Source organism: Palaemon carinicauda, chromosome 35 (assembly GCF_036898095.1).
Source record: "Palaemon carinicauda isolate YSFRI2023 chromosome 35, ASM3689809v2, whole genome shotgun sequence".
In the NCBI taxonomy this organism is placed as follows: Eukaryota; Metazoa; Arthropoda; class Malacostraca; order Decapoda; family Palaemonidae; genus Palaemon; species Palaemon carinicauda.
The window spans coordinates 10499474-10511973 of record NC_090759.1 but is presented as its reverse complement, the minus strand read 5'-3'; the positions used below and the strand labels follow the sequence as shown (position 1 = coordinate 10511973).

Genomic DNA, 12500 nt, shown 5'->3' with positions numbered 1-12500 from the left:
AGACAAAGAAGGTAAATATAATTTCCTCATATGACAAAGGAGAAGGTAAATGTAATTTTTCCATAAGACAAAAGAGAAAGAAAATGTCATTTCCCTATAAGACAAAGGCGAAGAAAAATGTCATTTACCTATAACACAGAGAAGGAAAATTACATTTCCCCGTAAGGCAAAGCAGAAGGTAAATATCATTCCCCTACAAGACAAATGAGAAGGAACATATAATTTCCCCATAAAACAAAGGAAAAGGTAAATATAGTTTCCCCATAAGACAAAGGAGAAGGAAAATGTCATTTCCCCCATAAGACAAAGGAGAATGAGAGGAAAAAGGCCATTTCCCTATAAGACAAAGGAGAATGAAACTGTCATTTATCTATAAGACAAATGAGAAGGAACAAATTATTTCCCCATAAGACAAAGGAGAAGTAAAATGTCATTCCCAATAAGGCAAAGGAGAAGCAAATCATATTGAATCACTCCCCTAATCATCTGTAAGTGACAATAATTACCTTCGCTACAACTGACGCTTCAATGACCACACCCGGGCATCAGTCGCTCTTGAGTGACCTATTATCACAACCATCAACACTGTCTGTTCAGGTTTAATGATTACTCACGACGTTTCCCGGTTCTTTCAACAGTTTGTTTCATTAAGATAATTCTGTAGTGTTGTGTGTTTTGATGTTTTGAATATAATTAAAAGACAAAAAAGGCTACTTAATAAAAATTTAATATCATGGGACTAATGACGGGAATAACACTAAGAGACAGAAAAAGAGCAGTATGAATACGAGAGCACACTAAAGTAGAGGATATTCTAACAGGATGTAAGAAAAAAAAAATGGACATGACAATATAATGAGAATGGAAAATTATAAACATGTGGACATAATAGAATAGGTCCCTAGAGATCGCAATGGAAGCAGGGTAAGGAAGCGAAGACGATAGATCGGTGAGCTAAGAAAAAGACCATAAACAGAAACAAGTGAAAGGACATGTCTAGGGCCTTTGTCGTGCAGTGAACTAGCTAAGACTGATGATGATGATGATGATGATATACTTTTTAGGATTAATGAATTTAGGATGTACGGCTAAGCAATGGTCTCTGGGGCGCTATTCAGTTGAATTTGATAGAAGGATTAGAAAGCAATATTATAAAAAAATGGGAACCGAGGTTAAAGAAGAAGGCAAAAAAGGTGAGCGCATTTAGGGTAGAAGAAGGCGTTTTCCAATATTATAAGACTGAAAGAAAGACCTTATCAAGGTCTTTCTTCCGTACACGACCTTTATGACCCAACCACCATCAAAGCCGTAGCGAAGCAACCCAACTCCCAGGCCTACCTCATGTGACCTTTCATCATCTAATTTCTGCCAATTATACCCCTTACTCCGTGCCATTAACCTTTCCTGGACTTGTGAAAATAAGGATTTTGGGCTATACTATTATTATCATTATTACTTGCTAAGCTACAACTTTAGTTGGAAAAGCGGGAGATGCTATAACCCTAAGGGCTCCAACAGGGAAACTAGCTCAGTGAGGAAAGGAAACAAAGAAAAATAAAATATTTTAAGAAGAGCAACAAGATTAAAATAAATATCTCCTATATAAGCTATAAGAAATTTAACAAAACAAGAGGAAGAGAAATAAGATAGAATAGTGTGCCCAAGTGTACCTTCAAGCAAGAGAACTCTAACCCAAAAGATAGTGGAAGACCATGGTACAGATGCTATGGCACTACCCAAGATTAGAGAACAATGGTCTGATTTTGCAGTGTCCTTCTCCTAGAAGAGTTGCTTACCACAGCTAAAGTCTCTCTTCAACCCTTACAAAGAGACGTTCCCACTGGTCAATTACAGTGAAGTAAGAAGAATTGTTTGGTAATATCAGTGTTGTCCGGTGTATGAGGACAGAGGAGAATGTGAAAAGAATAGGCCAGACTATTCAGGGTGTGCGTGGGGGGGGGGCAATGGGGAACATGAACCGTAACCAGAGAGAAGGATCCAATGTAGTACTGTCTGGCCAGTCAAAAGACCCCATAACTCTCTAGCGGTAGCATCTCAACGGATGCCTAGTGCCCTGGCCAACCTACTACCAAGGATAGGGACGCGGGATAACGTTTATTACTGAAGGGCCACAAGGAGTTGGAAGAAAATTAAAAGACTAAAAAGTTTGTTAGCAATGCCTACAGTTTACCGCACGAGGTGCACTACCGGCACTAAACCCCTGATAGAAGAGAGACTAGTAAAGTCCAGGTAATCTTGTCAACAAACTAATGTCATTGATACGACGGCATTTTGTCTTTTAATTGTTAGGTTTAGGTGGTGTTCATAGTATAGATGGTTTAGGCGTATATAGTTGAGGTGTAGGTGTAGGTGGTTTAGTAGTATGTAGTCGAGTTGTAATTGGAGGTGATTTAGGTGTATGAAGTCGAGGTGTAGCTGTAGGTGGTTTAGGTGTATGTAGTCAATGTGCAGGTGTAGGTGATTTAGGTGTATGTAGTCGAGGTGCAGGTGTAGGTGGTATAAGTGTATGTAGTTGAGGTGTAGGTGGTTTAGGTGTATGTAGTCGAGGTGTAGGTTATTTAGGTGTATGCAGTCGAGGTGCAGGTGTAGGTGGTTTAGGTGTATATAGTCGAGGTGTACGTGTAGGGAATTTAGGTGTATGCAGTCGAGGTGCACGTGTAGGTGACTTAGGTGTATGTAGTCAAGGTGTAGGTGTAGGTAGTTTGGATGTATGTAGTCAAGTTGAAGGTGTAAGTGATTTAGGTGTATGTAGTCAAGTTGAAGGTGTAAGTGATTTAGGTGTATGTAGTCGAGGTGTAGGTAGTTTAGATGTATAGTTGAGGTGTAGGTTGTGTAGGAGCAAGTGGCATAGGTGGTATATGTTTAAGTGTATGTAGTCGAGGTGTAGGTAGTTTAGGTGTGTAGTTGAGGTGTAGGTTGTGTAGGTGCATGTGGCGAAGGTGATATATGTTTAGGTGTACGTAGTCGAGGTGTAGGTAGTTTAGGTATGTGTAGTTGAGGTGTAGGTTGTGTAGGTGCATGTGGCGTAGGTGATATATGTTTAGGTGTACGTAGTCGAGGTGTAGGTAGTTTAGGTGTGTAGTTGAGGTGTAGGTGGTGTAGGTGCATGTGGCATAGCTGGTATATGTTGAGGTGTAGGTTGTGCAGGTGCATGTGGAGTAGATGGTATATGTATAATTGTATGTAGTCAAGGTGTAGGTGGTGTAGGTGTGTGTAGTTGAGGTGTAGGTTGTGTAGGTGCATGTGGAGTAGCTGTTATATGTTGAGGTGTAGGTTGTGTAAGTGCATGTGGCGTATCTGGTATATGTTAAGGTGTAGGTTGTGTAGGTGCATGTGGAGTAGATGGTATATGTGTAATTGTATGTAGTCAAGGTGTAGGTGGTTTAGGTGTGTGTAGTTGAGGTGTAGGTTGTGTAGGTGTATGTGGTGTAGCTGGTATATGTTGAGGTGTAGGTTGTGCAGGTGCATGTGGCGTAGCTGGTATACGTTAAGGTGTACAGTAGGTTGTGTAGGTGCATGTGGAGTAGATGGTATATGTGTAATTATATGTAGTCGAGGTGTAGGTGTGTGTAGTTGAGGTGTAGGTTGTGTAAGAGCATGTGGCGTAGCTGGTATATGTTAAGGTGTAGGTTGTGTAGGTGCATGTGGAGTAGATGGTATATGTATAATTGTATGTAGTCAAGGTGTAGGTGGTTTAGGTGTGTGTAGTTGAGGTGTAGGTTGTGTAGGTGCATGTGGCGTAGCTGGTATATATTAAGGTGTAGGTTGGGCAGGTACATGTGGAGTAGATGGTATATGTGTAATTGTATGTAGTCAAGATGTAGGTGGTTTAGGTGTGTGTAGTTGAGGTGTAGGTTGTGTAGGTGCATGTGGCGTAGCTGGTATATGTTAAGGTGTAGGTTGTGTAGGTGCATGTGGCATAGCTGTTATATGTTGAGGTGTAGGTTGTGTAGGTGCATGTGGAGTAGCTGTTATATGTTGAGGTGTAGGTTGAGTAGGTGCATGTGGCGTAGCTGGTATATGTTAAGGTGTAGGTTGTGTAGGTGCATGTGGCATAGCTGTTATATGTTGAGGTGTAGGTTGTGTAGGTACACGTGGAGTAGATGGTATATGTGTAATTGTATGGGGTCAAGTTGTAGGTGGTTTAGGAGTGTGCAGTTGAGGTGTTGGTTGTGTAGGTGCATGTGGCATAGGTGGTACATGTTTAGGTGTATGTAGTAGAGGTGTAAGTAGTTTAGATGTGTGTAGTTGAGGTGTAGGTTGTGTAGGTGCATGTGGCATAGGTGGTATATGTTGAGGTGTATGTAGTCAAGGTGTAAGTAGTTTTGGTGTGTGTAGTTGAGGTGTAGGTTGTGTAGGTGCATGTGGCGTAAGTGATATATGTTTAGGTGTATGTAGTCAAGGTGTAGGGAATTTAGGTATGTGTAGTTGAGGTGTAGGTTGTGTAGGTGCATGTGGAGTAGCTGTTATATGTTGAGGTGTAGGTTGTGTAGGTGCATGTGGCGTAGCTGGTATATGTTAAGGTGTAGGTTGTGTAGGTGCATGTGGAGTAGCTGTTATATGTTGAGGTGTAGGTTGTGTAGGTGCATGTGGAGTAGCTGTTATATGTTGAGGTGTAGGTTGTGTAGGTGCATGTGGCATAGCTGTTATATGTTGAGGTGTAGGTTGTGTAGGTACACATGGAGTAGATGGTATATGTGTAATTGTATGTGGTCAAGGTGTAGGTGGTTTAGGAGTGTGTAGTTGAGGTGTTGGTTGTGTAGGTGCATGAGGCATAGGTGGTACATGTTTAGGTGTATGTAGTAGTGGTGTAAGTAGTTTAGATGTGTGTAGTTGAGGTGTAGGTTGCGTATGTGCATGTGGCATAGGTGGTATATGTTTAGGTGTATGTAGTCAAGGTGTAAGTAGTTTAGGTGTGTGTAGTTGAGGTGTAGGTTGTGTAGGTGCATGTGGTGTAAGTGATATATGTTTAGGTGTATGTAGTCGAGGTGTAGGGAATTTAGGTATGTGTAGTTGAGGTGTAGGTTGTGTAGGTGCATGTGGCATAGGTGGTATATGTTGAGGTGTATGTAGTAGAGGTGTAAGTAGTTTAGGTGAGTGTAGTTGAGGTGTAGGTTGTGTAGGTGCATGTGGCATAGGTGGTACATGTTGAGGTGTATGTAGTAGAGGTGTAAGTAGTTTAGGTGAGTGTAGTTGAGGTGTAGGTTGTGTAGGTGCATGTGGCATAGGTGGTACATGTTTAGGTGTATGTAGTAGAGGTGTAAGTACTTTAGGTGTGTGTAGTTGAGGTGTAGGTTGTGTAGGTGCAAGTGGCATAGGTGGTACATGTTTAGGTGTATGTAGTCGAGGTGTAGGTAGTTTAGGTGTGTGTAGATGAGGTGTAGGTTGTGTAGGTGCATGTGGCATAGGTGGTACATGTTTAGGTGTATGTAGTCGAGGTGTAAGTAGTTTAGGTGTGTGTAGTTGAGGTGTAGGTTGTGTAGGTGCATGTGGCATAGGTGGTACATGTTTAGGTGTATGTAGTCGAGGTGTAGGTAGTTTAGGTGTGTGTAGTTGAGGTGTAGGTTGTGTAGGTGCATGTGGCATAGGTGGTACATGTTTAGGTGTATGTAGTCGAGGTGTAGGTAGTTTAGGTGTGTGTAGTTGAGGTGTAGGTTGTGTAGGTGCATGTGGCATAGGTGGTACATGTTTAGGTGTATGTAGTCGAGGTGTAGGTAGTTTAGGTGTGTGTAGTTGAGGTGTAGGTTGTGTAGGTGCATGTGGCATAGGTGGTACATGTTTAGGTGTATGTAGTCGAGGTGTAGGTAGTTTAGGTGTGTGTAGATGAGGTGTAGGTTGTGTAGGTGCATGTGGCATCGGTGGTACATGTTGAGGTGTATGTAGTCGAGGAGTAAGTAGTTTAGGTGTGTGTAGATGAGGTGTAGGTTGTGTAGGTGCATGTGGCATAGGTGGTACATGTTTAGGTGTATGTAGTCGAGGTGTAGGTAGTTTAGGTGTGTGTAGATGAGGTGTAGGTTGTGTAGGTGCATGTGGCATAGGTGGTATATGATTAGGTGTTTGTAATCGAGGTGTAGGTAATTTAGGTATGTGTAGTTGAGGTCTAGGTTGTGTAGGTGGTATATATGTAGGTGTTTGTAGCAGAGGTGTAGGTGGTTAGGTGTTTGAGTAGTTGAGGTATAGGTTGTGTAGGTGCATGTGGCATAGGTGGTACATGTTTAGGTGTATGTAGTCGAGGTGTAGGTAGTTTAGGTGTGTGTAGATGAGGTGTAGGTTGTGTAGGTGCATGTGGCATCGGTGGTACATGTTGAGGTGTATGTAGTCGAGGAGTAAGTAGTTTAGGTGTGTGTAGATGAGGTGTAGGTTGTGTAGGTGCATGTGGCATAGGTGGTACATGTTTAGGTGTATGTAGTCGAGGTGTAGGTAGTTTAGGTGTGTGTAGATGAGGTGTAGGTTGTGTAGGTGCATGTGGCATAGGTGGTATATGATTAGGTGTTTGTAATCGAGGTGTAGGTAATTTAGGTATGTATAGTTGAGGTCTAGGTTGTGTAGGTGGTATATATGTAGGTGTTTGTAGCAGAGGTGTAGGTGGTTAGGTGTTTGAGTAGTTGAGGTATAGGTTGTGTAGGTGCATGTGGCATAGGTGGTACATGTTTAGGTGTATGTAGTCGAGGTGTAGGTAGTTTAGGTGTGTGTAGATGAGGTGTAGGTTGTGTAGGTGCATGTGGCATCGGTGGTATATGTTGAGGTGTATGTAGTCGAGGAGTAAGTAGTTTAGGTGTGTGTAGATGAGGTGTAGGTTGTGTAGGTGCATGTGGCATAGGTGGTATATGATTAGGTGTTTGTAATCGAGGTGTAGGTAATTTAGGTATGTGTAGTTGAGGTCTAGGTTGTGTAGGTGGTATATATGTAGGTGTTTGTAGCAGAGGTGTAGGTGGTTAGGTGTTTAAGTAGTTGAGGTATAGGTTGTGTAGGTGCATGTGGTGTAGGTGGTATATGTGTAGGTGCATGTAGTCAAGGTGTAGATGGTTTAGGTGTGTAGTTGAGGTGTAGGTTGTGAAGTTGAGGTGTAGATTGTGTAGGTGTAGGTGGTGTAGATGTAGGTGTAGGTGGTGTAGATGTAGGTGTAGGTGTAGGTGGTGTAGATGTAGGTGTTGGTGTAGGTGGTGTAGATGTAGGTGTAGGTAGTGTAAGTGTATATGGTATAGGGGTATGATGTGTAGCCTACCTAAAGATCCAATGTATAAAGATAAAACCCTTTTCCTTACTCGCAAACGTTTGGACCCGATGCAGGTCAACTAGGAGGAGTTTTGTTTATGTGATCATTCATAAATTTTTTAGCGCACAAACAAGGAATGGGAAAATAAACGCACTGGAGTGAACGTTACCAAAATGTTACTAAAAATATGATTTAATCGAATGACATAAAATAGGACTGATAATACATAACACTCACCAACAGCTGTAGTTCACAATACTGTTTTTTTCTTTTTTTTTTACAATGGATGGGACCCTGGAGTTTATTTTATAAAAGTCAAATTCTAAAGAAAATGAATAGGTCAAATATCCAAAACTTACATCTTTATATCAGTATACAAAAATATCCTATTGATCTTTCTATGATATCTTCATTCCCTTCAGAAATATTGCTTTTCTAAGTACTAAAAATATTTTACCACTACTTGGAGTATTTACGAAGTACTGATCTTTGCATGCTAAGGGTAATATTCATATTTTCATGTTAAAAATGGGCTCCAAAATATTTGACATAAAAAATCCCTTTGTTAAGATGCAGCTTTTTAAATTGACGTTAAAACAATTCTGTAAATTCAACCAAGCCCATTTATTTCCAATATTAACAAGGATATTCTGATTATCATTTAATAATAAATTAACTCCAAAATATTTGACAATTTAAAAATCCATCTGTTAGGACCGTTTTTTTTAATTAAATGAATAAACTAATATATAAATGAATAGATATATAATTAAATATATAAATAAATTAAATAAATAAATAAACAAGTAAATTCAACCAAACCTATGTATTTCCAGTAAAAAGGACGTACATGGCAAGCGGGTCAAAAAGACAAAGGAATTTGGAACTGAAATCTGCTGGAAGACGAAAGGCGAATAAAAAGAATTTTACATAAAAGAAAGATACATTTTTGCAAAAAATTCACATCGAATGCGAGTGGGTGATTTGACCTAATTTACGTCAAAGGAAAATACCTGAATTTGCCATAACGAATTTATAGTTTTTAATGATATTCCAAGTAAATAAAAGTAGGATACATGATTTGACGAAATAATTTTTTTTTTCTGCGTGAATCATAACAGTTCACGATTTCACGAAATTAATTCTGTTTATTTTTTATTTATTTTTTTGCTTGGAATTTAAAGTGAAAACAGTATATATATATATATATATATATATATATATATATATATATATATACATATATATATATATGTATGTATATATATAATATATGTATATATGAATATTTATGTATATACATATGTACATATGTATATACGTAAATATATATATATATATATATATATATATATATATAAATGTAAATATGAATATATATGTATATATATGTATGTATATATATGTATGTATATATATATATATATGTATATATATATATACATATATATGTATGCATATATATGTATATATATATATATATATATATATATATATATATATATATATATATATGCATGAATGTATATATATAGATGTATGCATATATATATATATATATATATATATATATATATATATATATATATATATATATATACATATATATATATATATATATGTATGAATGTATATATATAGATGTATATATACATATATATGTGTGTATATATACATATATATACATATATACATATGCAGTATACATAAATATATATATATATATATATATATATATATATATATATATATATATATATATATATATATATATCCCTCTGCCGAAATCACCCCCACCATTTTCATTAGCAAAATAAAGGATTACACAATTTTCTAATAAATAAGTCGAGTGACAATTGGTAATAAACTTCAGTTTCTGCTAAATACTTAGAATCTGTGTATCTTTCAACTAGAATAAACAAGCAATAATTGAAAAATTACCCTTAGTCTGAGTGATAAAGTCGGAAACGAGATCCGGAATTCTAATTTTAGCCAATATTTTAGTTTGTAAAAAAAAGGAGAAAATCTTTTCATGCTCATTATCCTTTCCTTAATGAATTCGCCCTTCTTCAAGAACAGTTTTCAAGGTGCCGTCATAAACAGCGAGCCTTTACTAATTACAACAAATAATAACTTTTTTCTGCATATAAGAAAAAATACATGCAATATAAATTATGTACATAGTTATAAAATCGCAAAATAAAACGGGTTACCCCATGCGTTACATTTATATACTAGAGCGGGCACCCGGTAGAGCACATACCTTTGCCTGTATTATGTTGTATATCAAACGATAGACAATTGAATTATAAACAATTTGGCACTAGTTTCATGTAAATCGGATAGGAATATGGCAAAAAGACGTTTTTGATCTTTTCGTGACCTTGACCAATCACTCCAAAAACCTAATCAAATTGTCCTTAGATCGTGGTCCATCGTCGCACCAAAATCCATGAGATTCTGACAAAAATAGTTTTTGAGTTATGCGAATTTCAAACAAACAAACAGTGGGTAACAAATATACAATCATAAATAAATACACGCCTATCAAAACATAACTTTAGCAACGAAGCTGACGAAGGTAAAAATATAAAGACCTACAGAACTTGGCATTGAAAATACACTTTCAATGTCATCGAGATATATACATAGAATTCATAATATATTTTCCATGAACACGAAAAAAAAAACTTTCATCATCAAAGTTTAATTCATAACAAGACCATCGGAACCCAATAAGCTGATTATATTTACCACAATAAACAGAAAATAACTTTAAAATATTCTATGTATAGCAAAGCATGATTCAGTCATCTTTGGTACAAAACACATCGGATCACCAATGGCAACGATTGCCAAGAATTCTTTTTCTCATCCAAAGAACACCAATTTAAGACGTGTGTTTTAGGGTAAACAAAATAATCGAAAACCACTAGCTATGGTTTCGATTTAACCCCAAAAAACTAATGTAACTAAATTCTTATCCTAATGTATCACACAACATCATCAGAATTATAGATTTGCGTTATCATCTTCAAATTGATAAACGTTCTTATGGCAACACCATGGAGTTGCCAGATGTCTCCTTTTACCTTGCCGGGAGGTGTACGAATATTCGAGATGCCCACTGTGCAATATTACCTGCCGCTTTGCATCGAGTTTGTTAAATAAAGCGTATCCATACCCTCTACATTCTAATACAAAATAACACAAGTACAATGATCAATAATACAGTAGATACCTTGGTCAATGAAGATTGTCAACATTTTAATCAAGTCTACGGAATAAGCTCTCCCTCTTTCATATGTTGACTAGGAATTCATCTATTCCAGTGGTTCTCAACCTTTTACTACCATGCCCCCTCCACAATTATTTTTTTATCGCCACGCCCCCCCCCCCTTGCATATAAAGATAAATTTCACTTGCAGATTTTATATGAAAAAGAATAAAAAAAAGCCTTATGGGTTGTATAGTCAATTTACTAAGTAGGAAATAAAGTGAGATAATTGACATTTTCACTTCTACAGGATAACTTGCTTAACTTATTTAGTGAGATACCTGACACTGCTTCTTGGATACCAGATCTTGAATACGAGGTTTAATGTTAGAGAGTGCACAACGTAAATCATCTTCCACATCCAGGCGGTTTCTGTATTTTGTTTTTATAGCAGTGAGCGTAGAAAATGCAGTTTCACACAGGTACGTTGATCCAAATATTGTTAGAACCCGAAGAGCCTGATGTGAGATCAGAGGGTACACAGAATGGTATTTAATCCAGAGTGTCTCCAAATCCAAATCGTTGAATTCATCCTTAGCTGTGGAATTAAACTTTAACTCAAGAAACTCCTCTTGAATTTCCTCAGCAACATTAGCGAATTCACACTGAAAAGGATTCCTAATGAATTTCCAGGATTCACGCATGTCATCTATGTCTGGAAAGTATTTCGTGAATTCTGCTTTCAAGCTGCTTAGATGAGTGATTATAAGGATCTTTAACTCAGGGTCAAGGTTACCATGAGCGAGCCCAGAATCTAAGTTCCTAAAACTGGCTGCATTTCCCCGCTGAATTAGACATTTCCAGAGGTCGAGTTTGGCCATGAAAGTTCGAATGGTGTCGTGGTGAGAGATGATGTGGATATTTTTCCCTTGTAGTTTAAGGTTCACTGCATTCAAAGATTCAAAAATATCCACCAAGTAAGCTAGAATTATCTGAAAGCTGTCAGACTTGAATTTGTCATGAAGGGCTGCCTTCTGCTGTGAATCTAGAAATATTATTACTTCTTCTCGTAGCTCATAAAGCCTTTCAAGCATGTTTCCTTTTGATAACCATCGTATGTTTGTGTGAAAAAGCAGGGCTTCATGTTCAGAATACATATCCTTACACAATAATTTGAAGAGACGACTGTTTAAGGCTCCAGATTTGATGAAATTTACTACCTTTATAGCCACGTTTAGAACATCCCTCATTTCATCAGGCAAAGTTCTGGATGCTAAAGATTCACGGTGAATTATGCAGTGTGTACTTATTACAGAAGGATTTTTTTCTTTCACCTTTGTGATGAACCCAGAACGCAGGCCAACCATGGCTGGGGCTCCATCAGTACACACCCCTATTAGAGAGTCCCAAGAAAGTTTATTTTCCTTAAAAAAGTCTGATGTAACTTTAAAAATGGCTTCTGCTGTTGTACAACTTTCCATGGGGCAACAAAACAAAATTTCCTCCTTTATATTGTTGCCAGACACAAAACGAGCATACATCAAGAACTGAGCACACTGAGCGATATCGGTCGTTTCATCACACTGGATTGCAAAAACAGGCGAGGCTCTTACTAGTTCGAGTGTTTGTTCTTTGATATCTTGAGACAGTTCATGGATCCTTCTCTGGACTGTATCGTTTGACAGGGAAATTTGGGAAAGCTTATTTGCACTATCTTTACCAAGAATGAGTTGAGCTGCACATAGTATACTTGGCTTTATGAGAGTCTCTCCAATGTTATGGCTCTTCTTGCTCTTTGCAATCAACATGGAAATTTCATAAGAAGCCTCAACAACCTTTGATGATTGTTGTCGAAATACCCCGCTGTCATCCATTTTCACTTGCTTCAAGGTGTGTTTTTTTTGTTTCAAAAAATGCCTTTGGCTTGTCAACTAGACCAGGATGTGCTGTTTGCAAGTGGCGTTCCAAGCGTGAGGGTCGCATTCCATCATTGCTCAGAGTCTTGTAACATATCACGCACTGTGGGACCTCTGTGTCACTCTTTCG

At 37.7% G+C, this 12500-nt stretch overlaps 3 protein-coding genes across 3 annotated transcripts; 1 reads left to right on the top strand and 2 right to left on the bottom strand.

Annotated features, from left to right (window-relative positions):
* The first annotated feature begins 1159 nt into the window (after positions 1 to 1159).
* LOC137627170 (uncharacterized) lies at positions 1160 to 2837 on the top strand. The gene is made up of 2 exons (XM_068358246.1): positions 1160 to 1193; positions 2545 to 2837. The coding sequence occupies exons 1-2, from the start codon at positions 1160 to 1162 to the stop codon at positions 2835 to 2837; spliced, it is 327 nt and encodes a 108-aa protein (XP_068214347.1).
* A 2077-nt stretch (positions 2838 to 4914) lies between these two features.
* Positions 4915 to 6057, bottom strand: LOC137627169 (uncharacterized). The gene has a single exon (XM_068358245.1). It carries the CDS (start codon positions 6055 to 6057, stop codon positions 4915 to 4917), a length of 1143 nt encoding a protein of 380 aa, XP_068214346.1.
* A 975-nt stretch (positions 6058 to 7032) lies between these two features.
* Positions 7033 to 12328, bottom strand: LOC137627168 (protein FAM200C-like). Its single transcript, XM_068358243.1, has 3 exons — positions 10858 to 12328; positions 10379 to 10431; positions 7033 to 7242 (listed from the first exon to the last, which is right to left on the bottom strand). The coding sequence occupies exons 1-3, from the start codon at positions 12326 to 12328 to the stop codon at positions 7033 to 7035; spliced, it is 1734 nt and encodes a 577-aa protein (XP_068214344.1).
* Positions 12329 to 12500: the final 172 nt, after the last annotated feature.